The sequence below is a fragment of the Empidonax traillii genome, unplaced genomic scaffold, assembly GCF_003031625.1.
Source record: "Empidonax traillii isolate 1590-97213 ecotype Southwest subspecies unplaced genomic scaffold, ASM303162v1 scaffold1078:size286220, whole genome shotgun sequence".
Taxonomy (NCBI): domain Eukaryota; kingdom Metazoa; phylum Chordata; class Aves; order Passeriformes; family Tyrannidae; genus Empidonax; species Empidonax traillii.
This window is the reverse complement of record NW_020956271.1, coordinates 256145-278673: the sequence shown is the minus strand read 5'-3', so window position 1 is coordinate 278673 and position 22529 is coordinate 256145. Positions and strand designations below refer to the sequence as shown.

Genomic DNA, 22529 nt, shown 5'->3' with positions numbered 1-22529 from the left:
TGTCACGTCCCAGCTCTGTGTTTGGGGGTGTCACAGCCCAGCTCTGTGTTTGGGGGTGTCACATCCCAGCTCTGTGTTTGGGGGTGTCACAGCCCAGCTCTGTGTTTGGGGGTGTCACAGCCCAGCTCTGTGTTTGGGGGTGTCACAGCCCAGCTCTGTGTTTGGGGGTGTCACAGCCCAGCTCTGTGTTTGGGGGTGTCACAGCCCAGCTCTGTGTTTGGGGGTGTCACAGCCCAGCTCTGGTCTCGAAGATCCTTCACTACTTGTGGGTCATCTCATCCTAGGGAAGAGGATAATTCTTCCAGGCTTAGGAGGGAGGCCTGGAACAACTCCATGGGAGAAGGCTGAAGCCTCCTTGTCTCCAGTGTCTTGTGAACATTTCTCCTGTTTCTGTAACTGGTATTTAGTGTCATCTGAGCTAGAAAAAAATAATCTGCTCTGATGCTTAATCACAATGTTGCTGCTCAAGAACAGGGAAGGTGTCACTGCCCAGGATGTCAGGAGGCTTTTTGTGCCTTTTTTGATTTCCCTGAGGTGGGACACAGGTGCAGGGGCCTTCACAGGGCCTGCATGGACAGCTTTAGGAAACACATGGGGGCCTCCTGTGCACCCCTGATGGGAGTCTCCATGAGTGTGGTCCTTGCAGGTTGGGTGGGGGAGTCGAGAGGATGGCAGCAGGTGGCACACTCTGCAGGTGGTACTAGTGCAGGATGGGGGCAATGGGCAAGTTTGAAAGCCATATGCCTAAATACAAGGTCCTGGTTGTGGTTGTAATGAACAATTGCACTTTGTTCTTTAGGGGATAGTTTTATAAATTGACCTGAGTTACACTGACAAGGGGAGAGGAAAAAGGACACTTTAAGTATGGAAGGTTTGCAAACTTGCATCTCCATGGCATCAGTTTTGATGTTTTGATCTGTCCCAAAAGCTGAGGATAAATTTCCAAGGATTTTTTTAATCTCATCTTCTCAAATTTAACCACAGCTCATAAAATACATCTCAGAGCGCTCAGAGGTCTTGTAGACCCTCTAAACTTTTCTGTCAATGGAACAGAAGGGTTTAAAAACTTAACGTGTTTGTGTCAGTTATTGACAAGAAATACATCCAGTGTATGATGGAGTACCTTGACCTCCCCTAGGACTGTGTTACAGGGGGCTCAAATATCTGACAGAAATGTGTTAACCTGTGTGTCATAAAACATATTCTTGGCAAAAAATCTCCTTAAAATTGAGTCTCACAAAGCTAAAGAGAGACCCCAGTGGACAGGAAACACCGTTTTGTTCAGCAGGAGCCCAGATAGATGCCCTGTGCTGTGTCACAGACTGCTGGGCTCAAGGTGGCCATGGGGTTCTTAGTGTTAATTAATGAAAATGAGCTGAGCTGTTGGGAGCAGGGGAAGCTGGGAGGCCTGGGGAAGCTTGTCTGATTTGTATGGATTTTTTTGTGTTGTAATTTTGGGTTTCTCTGAGGTGGTGCAAGAGTGGTAGGCAATCAGGACAGCTGGAAAAGGGCTTGTTTCTGTTTGCATTGCAGAAAGTCTGTTAGGGCACTAGTGTTCCCAAAGAGATTATGAAGTACTCTAATCTTATTTCTCAGCTACTGTGTAACCATGGGGAAAAGTTTTCTGTCTGATCAGATGATGTCTTGTACAGCCCCTAGTGATGGAAGTCCTCAGAAGAGCAAATTCTGTCTTACAAAAGTAGACCCAGCTTAAAAACAAGCAAACAAAAACAGCATCAAATAACCAAACCACCACAAAATCTCTTTATTCCTGCAAGAGAAGTTAGTCCTGATGCAAATGGGAGGTCATGCATGTAGTGTGCTGTCCTATCAAGGAGTATCTTCTGGTTTTGGTAATTCTTTCTGGACAAAACCTGCTCCTTTCTACAGTCTTGCAGCTCTAAAGGTAAATAAGTGCCCAGAGAAAGGCACCAGTGAGTTGCCTGATAGGACAAAAGGCACCTTTGAGAGTCCTGTGTGGAAGTCAGGGGTTTGTTTAATGTCTGTCTTTTGGGGCTGTTGTAAAGCAATAAATAGGGCAGGTGACTGGAAGAGAACAGTTGGGTAACAGAGATAGGCACGGGTGGCTCCCCTTCTTTTTTTCTTTGAACTTCTAATGCATCTTCAGAGCAAGAGGACCAGGGAAGATGTCATCTGATGGCCTTCACATTTCTGCATCTTGGACTTGCTTTTGCCTGAAGAGATCCCCTTGATCCTGTAAGCTCTGCAATGTGCCTTGTTTTTGCTTCAGTGGGAAATGTTGAGCAGGGCAGGGTGCTTGGTGCCATTTCTTCTCCTAAGTATGTTCTCTAGGACTCTTTTCCTTGTTTTTAGTCTCTTTCAGGTTCTACTCAGAACTATTTAATTAGAGGTGCCCAAGAGGCATGTTATTCTTCAGACAAGAAGGAAGTTACCTTAGGCATCCACTGAACTTTTGAGGTGCTTGTGATGGTAGAACAGACATTTTGATGGAAGTCAGTAAGCTGTCACCTTGGCTGCTGGGTCTCACTGACCAAGATACTTAATATTGTACTCCAAAATGTCACTGTACTGGTCTTGTCTAGTCTGCTGTGCTACTTGCCTTGCAGCCTTAGCTTTTACAATCTTCCTCACTCTTTTTCCATGTCCAGGAGATGTTCAGGAGGAGTTGCTACCTGCAGTTAGGAGAAGAAAACTGACTTGACCTAAATAATGAATGGAATCTCAGGCGAAGCCATTTCTGTATCTCATGGTTTTTATGAATTTTAGGTAGTGATCCTGAGTTCTTACATCTCACTCTCAGTTGAAACACTGTTGTTTCAGTGGTGTGTGTTTTAAAACTGCTCTTCCTTGTATGTGCAGAGCTGCTTTATGCCACTTCTGTGTGCCTGCTTACAGAGCACACTTGGAGGACAGGCTGTGGTTCCTCTAACAACCTTTTCTCTTGGAGAAACCAATAAAAATGTCCTGACCTCTATCTCTGCCAAACTGAATGGTTCCTCTTTCCCTTTCTCTTCAAAGTGGCAGTGTTTCTGAGAGCATAGGGCTCTGGGGAATGCATGTGCATCCACTGTTCCTTTCTGAAGGGAAAAAAACCCTCACCAAACCAAACAAGAGCACTGGAGGTTTTAACCTTTCAGTCAGGGCTAGGACTGAGCTGAGCAGTGTCTGATCAGAAACACTCCCCACGGACTGCCAGAGCTGCTGCTGCTGCTGAACCAGAGTGACTTGTGAAAGTATTTAAAGCTTGGACTTGGTCTTTGTTCTCTTTGTAGATGCTCCTCTACACATAGCCCTAAGGAGTACCCCATATAGAGATGAAAAAATAGAAAAGAGAAGAACTTCAGCTGCTGTAAGTGCATTAAATAGTCACCGGCACTCTCTTAGAGACCAAAGCAGGAGCCACATAGCGAGAGCGCTGCGGAGGCCTCGGGACAGAGTCGGACATGGTACGGCTGCGGGCTCACCTCACATTACACTGGGAAAAGGCTGGGAAAACTGGCAGGCTTTGTAAGGAACTGGTAATGCTGATGGCATTGTTCTGCATATCTGCTTCTAGAGACAGTAATTTTGTATAAATGTACAGTATGAAACGTAAGCAGTGTCTTCTCACCTGGTAACTTTTTTGCTGCCTTCGCTGGGGCTTGTTCTTCCCAGTCAGTGGGTGGTATCTTTAAGATGTAAAAAGTACTTGAAGTATTGAAGGGCATGATTTTTACTGTTTGATACGTGGGTCTTAATGCTATTGAACTCTTGACTGTCCAAAGCATTAAATATTTTAAGTAATCTTGTACTTATTGAGATACCTGAACTTAAAAGGAGAGGATTGGGTGGGCATGAGGCACAATGACCTGGAGGGTTTTATTTTGTTGAGGGTGTTCCTTTTAATAGCATTTGACTACTTCTGGTAGTCAACACTTGCTACTTAAACATCTCTGAAGAACTTCAGGACTTGGACTGTTCAGTGGTAGAGTCAAGGCTGTTCATACTGAAACCTGCTCTAGAGGAGGTGGTGACAGCCATACGGTGGATGGGGGAATGTGTGTGCACACACATGGGCAGAAACAATGCATGTGGTAAAATACTTTATATAAATAATATATAAACAATTTCCAGCGTACCTCTAGATTGACTGCATTGCCACTTCCCTTCAGATCCACGGTGAGAATGTGAGTCACAGTGAGGAGGAAAACACAAGCTCTGAGCTTAGGCTGTTCTGTGTATAGCAGATGATCTGTGTCCTGGAGATCTTCACTTCAGCTATCTGGCTGTGTGTTGTTCTGTTGAGAGCAGTGAGGCAGTGCCTGGCACCTCTGTCTGTGCTTGGGCATCCTTTGGTGCCCTCCCTTGTAGGAAGGCCTGAATGAGATCCATCAGTCTCCTCAGTGCTCTGACTCAGTGGGACATGTCTTACTTGGGAGTGTGGTGTTTAAACTTTCACATGGGGGAGGATGATGAATACTTGTCCTGGTCCTCATGAACCTCTGCCTTTCAAGCCAGTTGAAGTCAGGTTTTTGCAAAAAAACCCAAAACCCCAAAGCTTTTAGAAATGTAGTTATTTTGTGCTTCATTTTTATGATTATATAAGGCAGTTTATCATTCTGGTTGACCACACAAATCTGAGGATGCTCCTAACCTAGACAATGTCCCTGTCTGGTCTTGGGTCAGTCAGAATTCATTGCACTTTAGAGTGCTTGTGAGAAACAGTGGGAGACAAGAGGATTCTTCAGTACATGGTTTTTGGAAGACCCTGGTATAACACTTCAGTACTTGTTCTTTGCAGATTTTTTTTTCAGGGAGCATGCATTAACTGTGGTGTGCAGTCAGAAGATAGCTGTACGCAGAAATTTGCAAATACTTAGATTTTTTCAGATTTTAAGAAATACAGGTTAGCTCAAGGGGTAGAAGTGTGGAACGAAGTGACAATTTCTGTCGTGTTTATGATGGATACATTAATAGTGACTGAGACACTCTGGGCTCTTGGGTATCTTAGACCAAATCCAGCAATCTGACCCTGTGAATTTCAGTTCCCAAACAAAAGGAAGCAGAATTTTCCTGCTTCTGTTGACCTCAGTTACTCTCTTTGGCCTTCTGGAAGAATAGAATGGCAGAACTTCCTTGCATCCCTGTGAGCAGGAGAAGGGAATGGTACCTGGAGGATCTTGAGCATCAGAAGAACAGGAGATGCGAGGACAGAGGAAAGTAAGAAGGAAGTTGTGCTGACACTTGAATAACCCCCTCAACACCCGTGGAGGGGGCATGAAGGTGGTTTTTGTGCTGCCAGTCCTGCTGCCTTTGCAGGACAGGTGACTGGGGTGCCCATCTGCTGTGGGGCAGGAGCTGTTGTGGCCCTGAGCCATCGCTGACCACGTGCCAGGAGAGGCACAACAAGGCAAAGCAGCAGGAGATGTTCAAGACCTAAGAGGATGGGGAGATGTGGGGCTAAAGACTCTGCTGAGCATGTCTCCTGCATCACAGTTGATAAACATGACTGAGATGTGCAGTTTCTCAGCTGTTTGTGCCACAAACACGCAGTTTGGACAGTTTGGTGTTGGTGTGTATGAGAGAGGGTGATACAATACACAGGTACTGCTGGTTTGCTTCATAAGTGGTTACAGAGCAGCTGAAATGGTTTGTGCAGGAGACTTCTTACAGTATAAAGTGTCTTTAGGTGCTTATTCTGCTATCCATCACCAGAAGCTGAAATAGGTTTGTGAATAGGAGGGTGAGTGGCTCAGCCAAGCTCTCTGAGAGCTGTTCTGAGGTGCCAGGCATCCCTCCATGGCAGGTGTTGATGGCACCAGGGCTGAGTCAGGATAATTTACTGAAGGAGCAGTGTAAGTATCTGGAAAATTCTGCTGCAGAGACCTCAGTGTGAAGGCCAGAAGTTGTGGACAGACCCTGGGATGTGGAATGCAAGGCTTTGTGCCCAGGCCCAGCACGGCTCTGCTGCTGGAATGGGCTCTGGTACCGCCCTTTGAGGGTGGATGGGATTGGCACTCAAACATCGTGCTGTGGGTTCAATCCCACAGAAGAGCTTGGAGAACAGATGTTGAGAGAGTAGGAGTTAAAGCCAGTGAACCAGTTGTTATTCAGTTTTCAGGGAAAATATTTGAGGAACTGAAGTTTGGTGGGTTGGGGTTTTGTTCTTGTCAGGCTTCTGTTACAATGCTCCTGAAATGCTCATAATCATTTAGAAGGTGGATATAACAAATCCTTCAGTCTCTCTTCTTTAAAACTTCTGAAGCATGTAAATAATAAATGAGCACTTCTGTACAGTTGATTTCTCCCACAGGAGATTCTAATTTTTTTAATGGGACAATCAAATTAGAACTTTAAAATACACCGTCCCAGTTGAGAGCTGGAAATTCTTACAAATAAATTTTCTTGGGTTTTTTTGCAGTGAAATGGCCTTGATTGTCCAAAGAAATTGTGGAGGTCTTAAGGAAATAATAGAATAAATGTATATATATTTAAAAATTAATTTGCAATATTGTCTAATTTTAGGTGTTAAAGAACATGAGAAGAACAAAGAAAGAAAATCCAAAGACTATGGAAGATCCAAGTCAAAGAAAAAGAAAAAAAAGAAAAAGAGATCTAAGCCTGGTAAAGCTCACTTTCCTTCTATAGATGAAAATGGCTCTATTATTTTGTTTTGTTACTCAGTTTAGCTCACTTCACAGCAGGCATTGCAGTTCAGCCTGCTTCCTTCACTGATCTGTTAGCTCTGATTTTATTAACCGGGTAATTTTAAATTGTGGTTGGCAAGATCTGTCCACTTGGAAATCTGTGGGATTAAGGAATGTGTGTAGCCAGCATGTCAAGAGGGGACGGGCTCGGTGAATTGATGTACCTGCTGTGGGCAATGCATGCTGCTGTTTCTCCTGTCAGCTTTTCTTGACCCTGGATTTCTGCTGTTAATACTTTTTATATTTTTACAGGGTACTCTGGTGTTGGAGAAAACACAGATGTCTCACAGGAGCTTTCTCCTGAAAAATCAGTGGTCACAAAATCTCTTTCTTCCATTAAATCATCTGCCCACCCGAGCACACCGCTGCACTGTGCTGACTCTGGACAGCACAGGGGGAAATCAAAAGCAAATGGTGAGATGCCTCTGCCCTCTGTCTTGCTGGTTCTGTCTTTCATTGCTAGTAAATATGTGAGCTGCACTAACATACTTGAGAACCAGTTCTTATGGTGTGAATTTGGCTGTTCTTACACAGCACTGTGTGTGTTTCCCTGTCCCTGCCTGACCAAGCTGGACCCATTTGGTTTGCCAGATGATGTTGCTGCTTTTTGCTTTGACTTTACCTTCAGATACACGTTGAGACTGTTGCCCTTACTTTAGTAATCAGATTAATTTTGCATTTTTTCCAGCACCTTATGAACTCTAAAATAAGCATTTTCAAACTTCAAAATTACACTTTTCATATTTCTAAAGGTTTCTCCAAAGTGAGAGCTCCTGGAGAATTAAAAACAGGTGCTTTGCAAATTTGCTCCAGATTGTGCTGTGTTTGAGAGACCACTGGGCGTGGTGAGGTGTAGTTGTGCAGATATTCTATGATACATGGTTATGATGACTCTGAGCTTCATAATGAGGAGCTCTTGGGGAGCTGTTTGTTGAGCAGGTGTTAATTGGTGTCTTCCCAGTACTTCATCCACAGAACTCACAAAAATGTGGCTGCTGTGTTCCAGCTTTCATAGCTCCTGATATCTTGGTCCAAATTACTGTTTACTGTCACAAGCTGGTACAGTAAAAAAGACAGCAAACATTTTGTTCTCTCTCTTGTTCTTAAAGCTGACAAATGAGAGGAAATAGGAAGTGTATGACAGCTTGATTATATACAAGAGTCTTAGTCTTATTGTACAGCTGCCCTGTGGAGGACTCTTTGATTATTTTTTTGGACACAACTCTCATTGTTTGGCATTAGGCAAAACTAAAAATTACCTTCAGTTAATTCCACTACATAAGGAACACAGGAAACATTAAAACTACTGCAGTACTTTGGTGGTCATGTCTCGAAAGACGTTCTGCCAGTGTGAGCAGTTGTGTGTTCAGAGTAAATCAACCACAGAACGCACAGTAACTTGGCCATCAGTTCCTCAGACCTCTTCTGGTCAATCGATAGACATTGAAAGTGGGGGAAAATATTGGAAATGGTTTTATTTCGTCCTTATCACAATTGCTTGACTGCTTTTTGCATCTGCAGAAGTTGCACCACCAATAAAAGCAGTGCCCAGATAAACCAAGTGTGGTGTCAGTGAAAGTGCAGGTGGTGTGTGAGGTGGAAGTGCCCGTGCCTGACCTGCCACTTCCAGAGCACTCAGCACCCCCAGCTCAGAGGGGGAATGAAACTCCTAAACTATTGCATTGGGTTCTCAGCCCCTTTAACTTGAGAACAGCTGTTTCTCCCAAAGGTGTGGTTTGTGTCACACACTGGTGGTTCTGGTTTTGCATTCTGTGAGCTAAGCGAGGAAAATAGTTTGACCCACTGTAGGTGAGACCCCACAATCTCAAGAGTGACTGAAGTTTTCATCTTCCACTCCCCTCCAACTCCTTAGATTATTTCCAGATAATTAAAATCCTTGTCTTCTTCCTCCAACTCTCCCATTCTATCCCCAAGAAAGATGCAGGCATTAATCAACGTTAATTGAGGTAAGAATCTCAGTTTAACCTGCTGTTTCAGTAAAGATTTTCTTGCCAGCTTTATTCAATCCAGGGATGCATCAGTGTTTTGGCTAAGTAAGTGAATGTGTTCTGGAAGAACACCTTGGGCTGTGCACTGCTCATGGGTTGATCAATGGATCCTAAGCAGGAGACTAAATGAAAATAATAATTCCTGAAGCAGGATTAAATTCTGTGTTGGACTCAGTGTTTCTGTCACGAAGACATCACTTTGGGAGATTGAATGGCTCATAAACCAGAACCCTCTTGCCTCTTTTTGGGAGCTCTAATTCTGCACAAATTGCAGCAATTAATATTAATCCTATTTGAATGTACAAGTCTGGTTTTATTTATTATACTTACTTGTCTAAAGAGAGTTTGTGCCTTTTTCTTTGAGATTGTGTATGCTGAGTTTACCATTTTAATGACAGAAGCTGTTAAATTGGACTGTTTTTAAGGAGCTATTAATGAAAATATGAAACTTCATGATGTAGTAACCTTCAATAAACTTGAATTCTGATGTTCCTTAAATGACACTGTGAACTCATATTTTAGGAATGTTTGTCTGCATACTTGGGATGAGATCTTGAGGGTCGTTTGACCTTTTTTGTAATCACTTAGGATTTTATATAAATCCTTCTTGTACAGAGGATGACACCCTGAGTGAGTCATCTATGGACAGCTTGCTTTGGAGTGACGATGACTGCAGTCAGGACGTTGATGTAACCACCAACCCTGATGAAGAAGTTGAAGAAAGTGATTTTGAGATCGTTCGCTGTGTTTGTGAAGTAAAAGAAGAAAATGATTTCATGATCCAGGTATGAATTGGAGGGTAAATGCTCGTGTCAGTGGATACAGTGGAAAGTGTCAGTGGAAAAGCATTTGCTGTTTGTTTTTTTTTTTTTTTCCTTCCTGGCAAGAAGCTTGACTTGAACATACAATTCTCCAGATAGGCTGAACAAACAATCAAAAAAAGGTAATTACTGGAGTGTTTTGCTGTGAAGCAGAGCTGCACTTGTCCATTCTGCAGTAGCGTGCACATTCTTGGTTCCTAATCTTCATGAGGCCATCTGTCCATTCCACATATAGGTGCTATTTTTAAACCAGATTCCCAGAAAACTCAGAGCAGCTTCTATTACATCTTCTGCTTAAAACTGTTGGCAAAAACCTCTTTGGAAGTGTTTACTCTGACTTTTTGTTTACTTTTCACTGTTTACTTTTTGAGATGTTTGTAAACTGCCAGGCAATAATTCCATACACAGCTGCTTTGAACCATCACACCCAGTTCCTATCAGTTTCAAACAGTGAAGTCAAACAGATCAGTTCAACTTCTTTTTTTTTTCTCTAATTAATTTTGCCATTGCTTTTTACATGAGCTGGTCCACATTGCTAATTCCCCATAAATTTCAGAGTAAGCATATGCAGGAGCTTAAATGTGTGATGCTCTTGAACCAAGACGGCAAGCTTTTGTAGCTGCCCTCTAGAAGAAGTGAGTTTTCTGAAGTAGTTAGTTGATTTTGGGTGGTTAGGTTTGGTTTGGTTTTTTTAAGAGGCTCCCACCCTTCCTATCCAGATGACCTTTTTCTTGTTGTGGGCCTCTAGTTCAGAGTGTCAGTAGTGTAACCTTTAAGGTAATTACTACATTCTCCTGAGGTTGATTTGTGATAGGATATGGCATGACACTAACTCCAGAAATATTCTTCTGGCACGTGAACCTCGCTCCTCATCTGCAGCTTTTGAAGTCACTTTCCCAGGCATTGTTGCTAATTTTTGCGAGGCTTGAAATCCACTTTAGAGGAGCCCTTTCTGGTGCAGTTCCTGGCCTGTTCCTGTGAACTGCATTCCTCTTTGGCAGTTTGGAACTAGGAGGCAAGACAGAAGCTGAGCTAAAGTTGCTTCACAACCACTGCTGATGTTTGGGTGGCCTTTGCTTGAATGGAGGCAGAAACCTGTTCAGGTGTAGAGGGGGAGCACTGTTTAAACTGCAGTGGGAGGAATTCTTGACTCTGCAAGAGAACAGTAGAAACACCTTTTTTGCCCTGAACATCAGTGGCCTAATTTTAAAAATTTTTAATAGTCCTGGCTAATGCAGCTCAGTTTGTGTGTCCTTAACTGCCCAGTCACATAAGGTGTTACACTCCACTGTTTTTACGGAGGTTTGCTGTGGAAGGTGTGACATTCCTAGTGGTGAATTCCCTTGGATGCACCCTTTGGATCCTGACATGCAGGGCAAAAGGTTCCTTGTGCATGGGGAGGGGAGGGTGCAGTGATGGGCAGATTGAAGTAAATGCCATCTGAGTGTACAGGAGAGCAGGAGTCTGACAGTGGGGAATAAAGGGGTGGATGTTTTCTGAGATAATGACTTTAAAACACAGATAGTCTGGATTATAATTTCCTGGCAAAACTTAGTTCAACACTAGGTCAGGGTTGCAGAGTGTAGGGAGCTGTCAGCTGGGACAGCCTGTGGAACATTCTGTGGGCTGCTTCTAAGATTGGCTTTCTAGGTTGAACAGCTTAGGGGTTTTATTGAGCATCTTGCAAAGTTTAAAACACTTCATCTGTTTTATGAAAGAATTGGCTGGGAGAGCAGGTTATTCTCTCTGGAAAAGACATGCAGGTAGGCAGCGTGGTGAGTGCCTGCATTCACTGTGGGGATTGAGGCAATAGGAATTGGGAAGCAAGGAGCTGGTCACCACATTTTGTGGGGCTGAGATGGGGGTGTAGGGTTAGGTGGTTTGCTTAAGGAACCAAATGCTGTGCTCCCCACAGCTCCCTGTCAGCCTCTATTTTTGGGGAAATGTTTTGAACAGTCTGGTTGTCTGTTGGTGTAGAAATGCCTGAGTTTACTCCTTAGGAACAGAGCATTAATACAAAGCAAAGCTGCTGTGTTATACAACTGTGGAATTATCACAAAGGGAACCTGTTTTCAGCTTTTTAGAGGTGGAGTGCCAAGACTGACACTTCCCTTTGGCTTTATAGAGCGAGAATCTGGGGTAGTTGTCATAACTTTATAATTAGGAAATATTTCTTCCCTATTTTTCACTCACACTTCAACCTGACACTTGGAAAATGAATTCAGAGCTGTCTGCCCTAAGGAACTTGGATTTAGATTGGTCCTTTCTTTCTGAAGAAGGGTCATTTTGCTCAGGGTATGGGGTTTCAGAAGAATAATGTCCTTCTTTGCTCTTTTGTCCCTTGGGGTGTTTATTTTTCCTCTGCTTTATTTTTCTGACTGATATTTGCTGGCACTTGCTTGAGCAGGCTGTGTGCCCATCTGCCTGATTTGGGGTCAGAGTTAGGAGCCAGGACAGCTTCTTCATGCATCCCAGGATAAGTGGATCCCCTCCTCTCTTCCAAGAGGAAGAATGGAGAGGCTTTTTGTCTTTAAACTGTGCTCATTTCCATAAATGTGACAAATTTAGAAGTAATGGGGGAAAATGTTAATTTTAAACACAAGCAGCACCTTTATTTTTCCTGAAAGATTAGGGACAATTAAGGTTTAATGAAACTCACACACATTTAAAATGGAGGTGGGTTCCAATTAGGTATTTAAACTAATAACACCCCCCCAAATTCAGCCTGGAGGTTTTATATAAACTTCCTTTATCCTAAACTTGCCTTAATTAATTATCTTGAGCAATCTGTGCATTAAGAATCTCACTTATTGCACCAGGGTGCAGAAATCTGAGTTTGCATTTGTGGAAGTTCCTGCTCAGGTAGTAGAAGTTAAATCAAGAAAAAGTATAAACCCCCCAACATGTTGTTGGTCAGTGCTGCTGTAACTCTGGGGGGAGGTTACTGATTCCATCTCTGGAGCCTGTGGAAAGCACTGCCCCGTGTTCCCTCTGGAGGCACAGGACTCCCTCTTCATGGAATGAGCCAAAACAGTCCAGACAGATTGTCGTTGTCCCTTCTCTTTGGTTTTTATACCCAAACATTGGTGTGTTTGTGTGTGTGGCCTCGAGTGATGGATGTAAACAGACTTGGGACGTTCTTGTTCTGGGATGTGAAAATCTGCTTTAAACACATGTCCTTTGTGTTCAGTTATTTCTGTTGTTACTTGAATTTCGATTGGAATATTTTGGCACAGCAGTGCATGTTTTTTTTCTCTTCCACATTTCCTCCTTGGTGTGCTTTGAATGTCCCTGCTACTGCCTGGGCAGGGGTGGCTTCCCTGCAGGGTGTGTGCCAGCAGGGGCCTGGCCAGCCATGCTGTGCAGGAGAACCTGCAGGTAAATGGAGCCACCTGTGCCCTGCTGGGGTACAGACTAAAAATATCAGTTGAGTAACATAGAAAAAAAAAAGCTGGGATGCTTCGCTGGAGTTCTGGGCAAAATTGCCTGGAAAATCACTGAGCTCAGCCCTGTGCAGTGATTTATAGGATGAAGGTGTAACTAGAACCAGTCTGCTTTTCTTAATGCATTTTCTTTGTTTTAGAACACCTTTTTCTGGCTCTAATAATCACCTTTGTGAAAGAAGAATGGTGTCTCTGCCTTTTTTGAAAACATCTCCTTATTGCTTTAGGACTGTTTACCCATTTTGTTTGGCAAAACATTGTTGGTCCCATCCTTCAGAAAGCTGTTTCTCTACAACCTTTGAAATTCTCTTCTCCCAGGGCTTCTGTTTCCTCCACCCTTTGGCCTCTCATTTAATGTAGTGAAGTATTCACAGCCTGGCTGTTTGTGTCCCTCCTAGCTGGAGGAGTGGTAGCAGATAAGTGGTAAAGATAAAAGTGGTGTTGAACACAGATGGCACGTTCAGCAAGTTGGCATCTTTGTAGGTCAGTGAGGAGCAGCAGCTGGGATTGCTTGTGGGGTGTGTTTTTAGCTCGTACTGAAATCCTGCACCAACATTAATGAGACCCTTTTGGCTCCTGCTCTAAGAAATAAATCTCACTGCTTGGGAAAACAGTAATTCTGAACTGACATCACAGTTTGAAATCAAAATTGACTCAATATGTGGGGTTTTGTGCCTCGTTTCAGTGCTCTGTGGGCTGCAGTCGAATTTTGTCTCCTGTCAAAATATGGGAGGGGGGAGAAAATGGCAGAAACAGAACATGTGCATGTAGAGGTTTTTGCTGCTCTAGAACTGTTTAAGAGCAGTGATTGTATTTTCAATAGTGTAACTGTGCTAAAAAAATCCAAACTGTATTCAGCCTTTGCCAATGTGATGCCCCCCCTTGGCAGGAGGGCAGAAGCTTTTGAAGCTGGTACAGCTGGATCTGCACTGCAGGTCTGTGCTGGTAGAGATCAAATGTTAGAGCTACAAGAATCAGCAAAGCATAATATTGGCTAGTCCTGTGTGACATAAATGTCTCTGGGATTTAGTAACCGAATGGGGTTTACTGTTTGAGGGGGAAGCTTTTTAATTCAGAAGAATGGATTTGTTTTGCTGAAAAAAGCTTGACTGCACACTGATTGCTGTCCTGGTTATGTGCACATGCATCCTGGGAAAGATTTTCATCTCCAAAGGGAACGTTTTTGTACCTTTCAGAATATCTACTTTCAGTTTTTAATTGTCATTCTCCAGAAATACACATACAAATATGAGGGAAAGGCTCAGGTTTTATTGTAGTCTGATTTTTTTAATGGGTTTGCTTGGAAGGTGGGGGGGTGTGGGTCTTAATCCATCTTTTTGTCTTAAAATATGTAGATGCTGTGTCTCTTCATTGATGTGTTGAGCTCCTTGGTTTGTGTTAATGTGCCCCTCTTGCCTCTGAGCAGTGTGAAGAGTGTCTGTGCTGGCAGCACGGGGTCTGCATGGGGCTGCTGGAAGATAATGTCCCTGAGAAGTACACCTGCTATATCTGCCAGGATCCCCCAGGTACAGAAATTCAAGGTTGCAGAGCCTTCTTACATATGTTCTACACTTGCTAGTTTATATATATATAGCTCAAAGATTGAACTACTTTTTTGCCCTTAGCTGTGTCTGTCACTGTAAGTAATTTTCAGTGACAGATACAGAAAGTTTAATTTCTGTCGATGTCCACGAGTCAATATTGTGGAATTACAGCTGGGCAGGGATGGCAGTGAATGTTTTCACTGGGATGACCATCTGCCACACTGTGCTGTGATAAGGACTGTGCTGTCTGGCTGTGGGAAACGATGGATTTTTAAATGTCTTGGTCCACAGCAGTAAAATTACACTCAATTGAATATTTTCTGACTTCCTACTCTGTGGATTACAAGCCTTGATGAAAACGGAAACAGATGAAGTTCTTGCTTGAGTCTGTGTTTATAAAGGGCAAGAAAATGGATCTCTGGTGGCCTGATGAAAAGATCTTTTTGGTTTATGTGCATAGTTGGATTGTGATCTCAGATTGTTTTGGCTGTTGGGAGCTGCCAGCTCTTTTGTACCTTAAACTCATGGATTTGTGGAGTTGGTTTACTGATGTTTGTACTCACAGCAAGAAAGGCATGCCACAGTTCAATTTTAAACTATTTCACTACACAGATAACAGGGGTTTTTTTACAATATCTTGCTTCTAGGATTTTACCCCTCTGTTTTCAAGATATTTTGCTTTATGTCAACTGAAGTTAGTTTGAAATGTAACTAAAATGCACATGCAAACTGTCATCACACTTGGACATCAGAATGCTCTTGTGCAAAAGCTGATTACAACTTAATTTGCTTAATTAATCATTAACTATTCCTTTGAAGGTTCTACAGTTTACATTGGGGGAGCCTAATTTCTACCTCTGTTTTCAACAAGGAAAACCTCCAACTTTTTGACTGATTTCAGTGACTCTGCTTGTGGCTGGAAATGAGCTCACAGGCTCTGTGGATCTACAAAGAAGTGGCTTTTAACACTGGGCAGGGCCATTCAGCAAAATCTTATTTAGGAGCTTTCCCCAGTTTAAACTGCTGAGATGTGTTACAGCACCATTTATTCTTCTGGAAATAAAAGCAAATTTGGTGTAATTTTGTCTAAAATCTGCACAAACTGCCATTCTACTCAATTCTCTTTGAGTCAAGTGGGATTTTTAAGACATTTGTTAACATTTGCCCCTGCTTAATCATGATCAAGATGCTTATGATGTGACTGTTTGTGTGTTCAGCAAGAATCTACAGTTCTACCCTTTCCTGATAATGCCGGTTTTTTGGCAGCTTAAGTTACTTGTACTGATGCATTTATCACATTTAACATTTCATTTCAGTTGTTGTTGATACTCCAGCCTCTCAAGCTAGAAATACTATCATTAATATCCTGACTTAGGCAAGTTTTCCATCAGAACCTCGTCATTGGTTCCTTTAAAATGTACTTTTGAATGCCTGTACTGATAGATGTGTGATGTTTAAAATAAGACCACTGGGAAAGGAAGTTCATTGCCACCTTCTGTGTTTTTCTGTCTGCAGAGACCTGCATTCACACTGTAGTTTGTCATACCCATGGTTAGAGCAGGCTGTGATTTCCTGCTAAAATACACTTTTCTGTGCCTCAGCCTATTATTGGATGTCCCTGGATGGGATTTGGGGTCTGACTGCTTTTACAGTTGGGCAGAGGTTTTTGAGTCTTCATTTCTTCAGGGTTCTGTCTGCTTTGACAGGCTCTGTAGTGGTGCTGTTGGTAAGAACAAAGGAGCTTTTGCAATCCTTGGGGATGATCAGAATTCCTGCCAGTGCTGTTAACACTTCACAGTCAATGCTTCGTTTTAACTCCCTCGTTCCTGTCACTTCAGGTCAGAGGTCCAGCTTGAAGTACTGGTATGAGAAGGAGTGGCTAAGCAATGGTCACATGCATGGCTTAGCATTTCTGGAAGAAAATTATTCCCACCAGAATGCCAAGAAGATCGTGGCCACTCACCAGCTGCTGGGGGACGTGCAGAGGGTGATCGAGGTGCTGCACGGGCTGCAGCTGAAGATGAGCATCTTGCAGTAAGCACATCTCAGGGCCAGCTGCCACCCTCTCAGGGGGAGTGGCACTGCAAGGGGAAAAATAACCCCAAATTCAGGCTTACCTTTGTGCTGCTTTGTGGATTTATAACACAGTTTGAATTGCTGATGGGATCGTCGCTCTTAAAGCTGTTGAAGTGTGTTGTGTAAATTGACCGTGTGTATAAAGAGGTTGGGAAAGGGAGAGGAAAGAGGGGGAAAAACTAATAACAGCAGCTTCTCCTGAAGCACCTAAATAGATAAAGTAAGAAGAGGAGGATAGGTGTATAACCTGTGGCAGCATTCTTACAGCACTTGCCTTCTCCATTCCAGTAAATCCAATCATAGCCTCTCCATCAGGAATCAGATGTTTTTATTGGGTGTGGTGTGTTGCTCTGCTGCAGTGGGAGAGCAGATGCACCTTCAGCAACCTGCAGCAGTTCATTTCTGTGCAAAGGTCATACACTATTTATGAAGAAAATAATGTAATAATTTATAAAAATTTTGATTTTCTTTATATAAAATTAAGTTTTCTGCATCTTTTCCTGTTCAAAGTCATCCTTAGGTTGCGATGACTGAAAAAAAAATTTCCTAACTCGAATCCAGCAGTTTTGAATTGATGGAATTCCATTGTTATAATTTCTTAGCTGATAAATTGCGCAGCAGCAGCTATTTGGAAAGCAAAGCTTTCAGTGCTTTCAGGGTTCTTTAGACCTTTTCCTCTTATCTGTGGTGATGCAGGATGGGAAATGTTCAAACAATGAAATGTAATGCTTGAAGCAAGAGAGTAGCAATTTTCACATAAGGTTTTGCTTTTCCATGATGAGATCCTGCAGTCAGGTCTGTAAGTAATCTCTTCCCTCCTTGGAGACTGGAACATAAATATAAGGCCACTCCTTGTGCCTTTTGTTAAAGAGGGAGAGTTCAGATTCTGATTTTCCAGCTGTGAACTGAGGTCTGTGCAGTGCTGAGATGTGGAGCACTGGGCAGGTCTGTGATGCTCGTGGCAGGTGTTGTTCCTGTTCTCTCCGTGCTGAGGGCAGTGTGATGGCCTGGGTTAGTTAAAGGTGAGGGGCAGTCCTCAATGGTATGTTGATGGACCATTCCTTGCTAAAAATATCCCAGTTAAAATTGATTTCTGCGTTGATAAAAAGCAGAATGTTCCATCCAGGGCAGCGTTGGTGAGAAGGTGTATGTGTCTATTTGCAACTCATTTTTCAGTTTTTTTTCTTAATGCCAACATTTGGCCTGTGTACCACATTATAGAAATGAAAATGATGAGCCTAACAGAACATTGTAGGAACAGTTGAGGTCAGTGCAACTGTTATTCCAGAGTACTTGGGCACTTTTAGTGATTATGATGACTCAGCATGTAGTGGTTCAAAGATTCTTACTTGATGTAATAGGGATAGTTTGCTCAGTCACTTGACGTTTTTTATGTTTGAACAGAAACAAAGAACATCCTGACCTGAAGCTTTGGTGTCACCCGTGGAAGCACATCACAGTGGATGAGAAAATCCACACCAAACACATCATTCACTTCGAGGACAACTGTTGCAAAGAGGAGACGGCGAGTTACAGAACTTGGAACGGGACGGTTGAGAAGCCCTCAGCCATCCCCTCCGTGGAGGAATCTTACATCACCAGTGAACACTGTTACCAGAAACCTCGGGCCTACTACCCTGCCATAGAGCAGAGGCTGGTGGTGGAAACAAGAGGCTCAGCCATGGATGATGGAGTAAATAGAATAAGGGAGAACGGAGATGATGCCCTGTCCGAGAGATTTGGCTGGAATCTGGACCAAGAAATATGCAAGGTGGAAAATGAATCCAAACACAATTACTCTAAGGTATTTGTACTAAAATAGACCTCTTTGCAAAGAGCATGCCTGTCAAAGTGCAAACCTCTACCTTTTTTAATAGTATTTGGTTTGTATTAAGTTTTGTCTTGTGCTGTTGAAGTTAAGTTACCAGTCAGAGATGAAATGATAGATGCGATCAGCTCCTTCATTTCATATTATAATTAAAAAAACTAGGTTAACTTCTTTACCTCAAGTCACTTGAAAGGTATGGACCATGCATTATGGTCCACTAACAGCTCATTGCTGCTTACTTTTGTGTGTTAATTATAAAAATAAACACTAGAGTGCTTCTGTTAGTGGCAGTTCATGTGAAATGTGGGCTGAGGAATGTTAGAAACCCTCTGGGAAATGGATGGACCCCCCTCTGCTCCGGAGCCAGGCTGGGACAGCTGGGGGGGTTCCCCTGGAGAAGAGAAGGCTCCAGGGAGACCTGAGAGCCCCTTGCAGGGCCTAAAGGGGCTCCAGGAGAGCTGGAGAGGGACTGGGGACAAGGGATGGAGGGACAGGACAAGGGAAAGTGGCTTCAGCCTACCAGAGGGCAGGGTTAGATGGGATACTGGGAAGGAATTGTTCCCTGTGAGGGTGGGCAGGCCCTGGCACAGGTTGCCCAGAGAAGCTGTGGCTGCCCCATCCCTGGAAGTGTCCAAGGTTAGGTTGGATGGGGCTGGAGCAACCTGGGCTGGTGGAAGGTGTCCCTGCAGAGGGTTGGACTGGATGACCTTTAAAGGCCTCTTCCAACCCAAACTATTGTACATTCTTATGATTCTATCAAATACTGAGCTCCCTTTCTTAGGTTAAAGGAGTGGTGAACTTTTATTTTGTGCATATGTAAGCTGTAATTCGTTATTTTTGACTTCTCTACCAATCAAGATTGTGTTATGTTTGCCAGAAAAGAAAATATTTTACTTCTTCAGTCTAAAAGAACCTTTTTCTACATCCTGTCCTAATTTAGCAGAAGGATGAAAGAAGTGGAGAAGTAGAATCAACACTGCTGACACTGTAGTCAGCTTCTGTAAAGGGTGGAAATACTTGTCTTGAGATGCTTCAGTGAAAGTTTTAGTAGAACTGAGATGAGATTCCTTAAGGAAAAATCCCTTCTCACCGCAGAATTGTTTGCTCTTCAACTGATTCCTGGCAGGTGAAAAACGGCCTCAGCATTCCCTGGAATGCACAGGTTCAGTGCAGAGTATTCCAGTTGGAAGGTGGCAGGGCCATAACCACACGTGTGTGTTACCTTCAGCTGCTCGTGAAGTGCAGAGAACAGTTCTTACAACATACCTGTACAAGTATTTAGTCTCTATTTGCATCCTCTTGCCCAAAGCAGTTTATATCAATGTCTGCTCTGTGTCTCTCCCCTGCTGGCCTGAGCTGAGCTGAGCTCCAGGCAGGTTGGCTCCCCAGTTGTGTTCCCTGTCCCAAATCCTCTCGTGTGCATCTCTGCTAGGGGAGAGAGGCCGTGGCCAAGAAGAGCTCTGCAGAGGAAGCAATGGAAATGAAGCTGATGGAGAAAGGCAAAGAAGGAGTGGTGAACTCGCAGCTGCAGTGGCAGCTCAATCTTTTAGCCCACGTGGAATCTCTGCAAGATGAAGTCATCCACAGAATGGATTTCATTGAGAAGGAGCTAGATGGTAAGCAGTAGTTAAAAGAATATTTAACTGAACTACCTGTTCAAAACATGTTAACCAGAATTTTACTTCTGCAGACCTGCAGAGAGATGAGTGTTTCTTTAGCACATAGGAAATAGATACACTGCTGATGTGGGGGGTGGAATTTCAAGCAAAGAGCAGAATTTCACAGAACAGGTTCTAGTTAGGTCATCTCCAAATAGCTGCATCAGATCTGTCTTTTTGCTTTCAGAGTTTTGTCGTTTTCCAAACCTCTTCTGTGTATCTGCACTTCCCTGTTCCTCAGGGCCTTGCTGGCTGTGTCAGCCCATTCTGGGTGGCTTCTTGGGGGCACAAGGCTCCTACCCTTTCCTGTCTCTTCCAAATTCTTCACTTAAAGGTCTTTGGAGATTTGTTTTCCTAGCAGTGGAAGACTTCTGAACCCTTTGTGTTGCATTCAACGATCGAGGGTAGTTCCTTCTCTTTACATTGTTGACTCATGGGTGGTTGTGTAGTGGTTACAACAGCAGCTTTTCTTCCAGGGGAGTTGGGAATACAATCTTTGCCCAAGTAAGAGCCCTCTCTTTGTAAGTAAGGTGCTGAAAAGCTGAACAGCTGAAGGGATATTTGAGGTAGTGAAGATCAGTCAGGCCTGTAATCAGTGCCTGTTTCATAAATGAAGCAGATCTGGTTCCCAAAAGTTGGACTTTTTGTATGTGCTGCTGAGCAGGGGGCTGTGCAAGGCATCTCTGCTCTGAGAGGCGTCTCCTCACTGCAGGGCTGGCTGATGCCCCCCAGTTCTTCAGCAGGTGCTGCCCCTGGGCTGAACTCACCCTTCATCTGGGCAGTGGTGGTGGCTGCTCTTGCAGAGCTGTTTTTTCAGTCTTCAGGGTTTGTCTCATCTGTGATACAACATCCCATGAACTCATCACTGTCCAACCTGACCACCCTCCTTGTTGACCAGTTACATTGTCACCTGAGTTGTCTCCTGCTCAATGGGATTTCTGCTCCTTGTTTCCCACTGAGAAGCTTTAGAGCAAGAGTTCATTTTCCTTGTGCAGCAATTTGCTATTTATGCTTTTGGACTTACCCCCTGTTTGTGTTACCCACTTCTGTCTGTCTTGGCCAGTTGTGTTCTGTGCTGATAAGATTTCTTTATCATTACCACAATCCCATCCTTTCAGGATCTTCAGTGGCATCTAATGCTGATCCTAAAGGTCCTCTGATGTTATAAACTGTCTGTACTTGAGTGTCCTTGCTCTGGAGTTGACACAGATCAGAGGACGTTTAGCACCAGATTTCAGAATCTCTGGTCCTGAGTTTTCCTTTCCTGCTTTCTCCTCAGAGCATCAGCTTCCCCCCCATCCCCTTGTGAATTATTTTGTCATCTCTCAAAAGTCAGTTGGTTTGAGGGGCCTGTTTTTCTGATATCTCAAATAACCAAATGTGAAAAACCTTGCTGCCCACTGCTTTCTTGAGATTCACGAAAGATTAAAGAATTCCTGTTTTGTGACTTCAGATGAGCTGTTTGCTGAGAGCTGCAGTAGTGACAGTTGTGTTTCCTTTGCAGTTCTGGAGAGCTGGCTGGATTACACAGGAGAGCTGGAACCCCCCGAACCCCTGGCTCGACTGCCCCAGCTCAAACACTGCATAAAGCAGCTGATCACGGACCTGGGCAAGGTGCAGCAGATCGCCCTGTGCTGCTCCACGTGAGGCTGGCGGGGGCACTGCCACGGGCACCACGCTGGGCAGCTCCGCAGCTCTGCAGCGCGTCGGCCTGGGGGTGCAGGTTGACTTCAGGGACTCGTGAAGAAGTGTTGCTCAAAGAACAGCAGAAAGGTTATTTGGGGTTTATTGGGCAATCACAGCGCTTGGGAAGAGGCCGTGCCCTCGTCTCCGGAGGTTGGATGGCGGTTGATAAATTACACTTCAATTTTCACTCCTTAAAAAGTTGCTCACTGAAACGGTCGACACCTTCATCGTTCAACTGACTGAAAATTGTGCCACTGAAGAACAGAGTTCCAAGAGCCAAAAATGTTTGGTTGACAGAGGTTGTAAATAACTTTGCATAGTTTAAGTGACTCGTGTCATGTTTTATTCCTTCTGGTTTATGCATACTAGCACTCAGTATTTAATCATTAGGAAATGTTATAACAGTTTCAGACTTAGTAAGTATGAATGTCCAGCTCTTAACTATAAAGTGTTACGTGGAGGTTTGCAAGTAACGGTGGTCTGACCCCCACTTCTGTTACAGGAAATAATGTAGCAGGAGGTCGCAGGTGGATTGCACTTATTTTCAGAATAAATGATTGTTTTCCATGTTGATCCTGCCACTGTCCCATGACTTGGTACTGGGGGAGCCCACGCACGTGGTGTTTCTGTGCATTCTCGAGCTCTTCGGTCGGGCCATCCTGTGCCTCCTGCAGCAGCACGGAATGTGCTGGGAGAGGCTGGAGCCACGCTCCCAGTTCCCTCTGCAGCGTGGGCTGTCATGGATGTGATGTATTTTCTACCCATTTGTTAATAATTGCCATTCCACTTATATTTG

The 22529-nt window shown here is 43.7% G+C and overlaps 1 protein-coding gene across 1 annotated transcript in view; it reads left to right on the top strand.

Annotated features, from left to right (window-relative positions):
• The window catches only part of PHF20 (PHD finger protein 20), a 26873-nt gene extending 5143 nt beyond the window's left edge, over window positions 1-21730 (top strand). Inside the window, exons 2-10 of the mRNA XM_027904700.1 lie at window positions 3255-3428; window positions 6487-6585; window positions 6921-7082; window positions 9266-9462; window positions 14368-14467; window positions 16324-16519; window positions 17966-18365; window positions 19822-20005; window positions 21552-21730. Of these exons, the coding sequence (XP_027760501.1) occupies window positions 3255-3428; window positions 6487-6585; window positions 6921-7082; window positions 9266-9462; window positions 14368-14467; window positions 16324-16519; window positions 17966-18365; window positions 19822-20005; window positions 21552-21694 (1655 nt within the window). The 3' untranslated portion in view covers window positions 21695-21730. The remainder of the gene's footprint in view (window positions 1-3254; window positions 3429-6486; window positions 6586-6920; window positions 7083-9265; window positions 9463-14367; window positions 14468-16323; window positions 16520-17965; window positions 18366-19821; window positions 20006-21551) is intronic.
• Window positions 21731-22529: the final 799 nt, after the last annotated feature.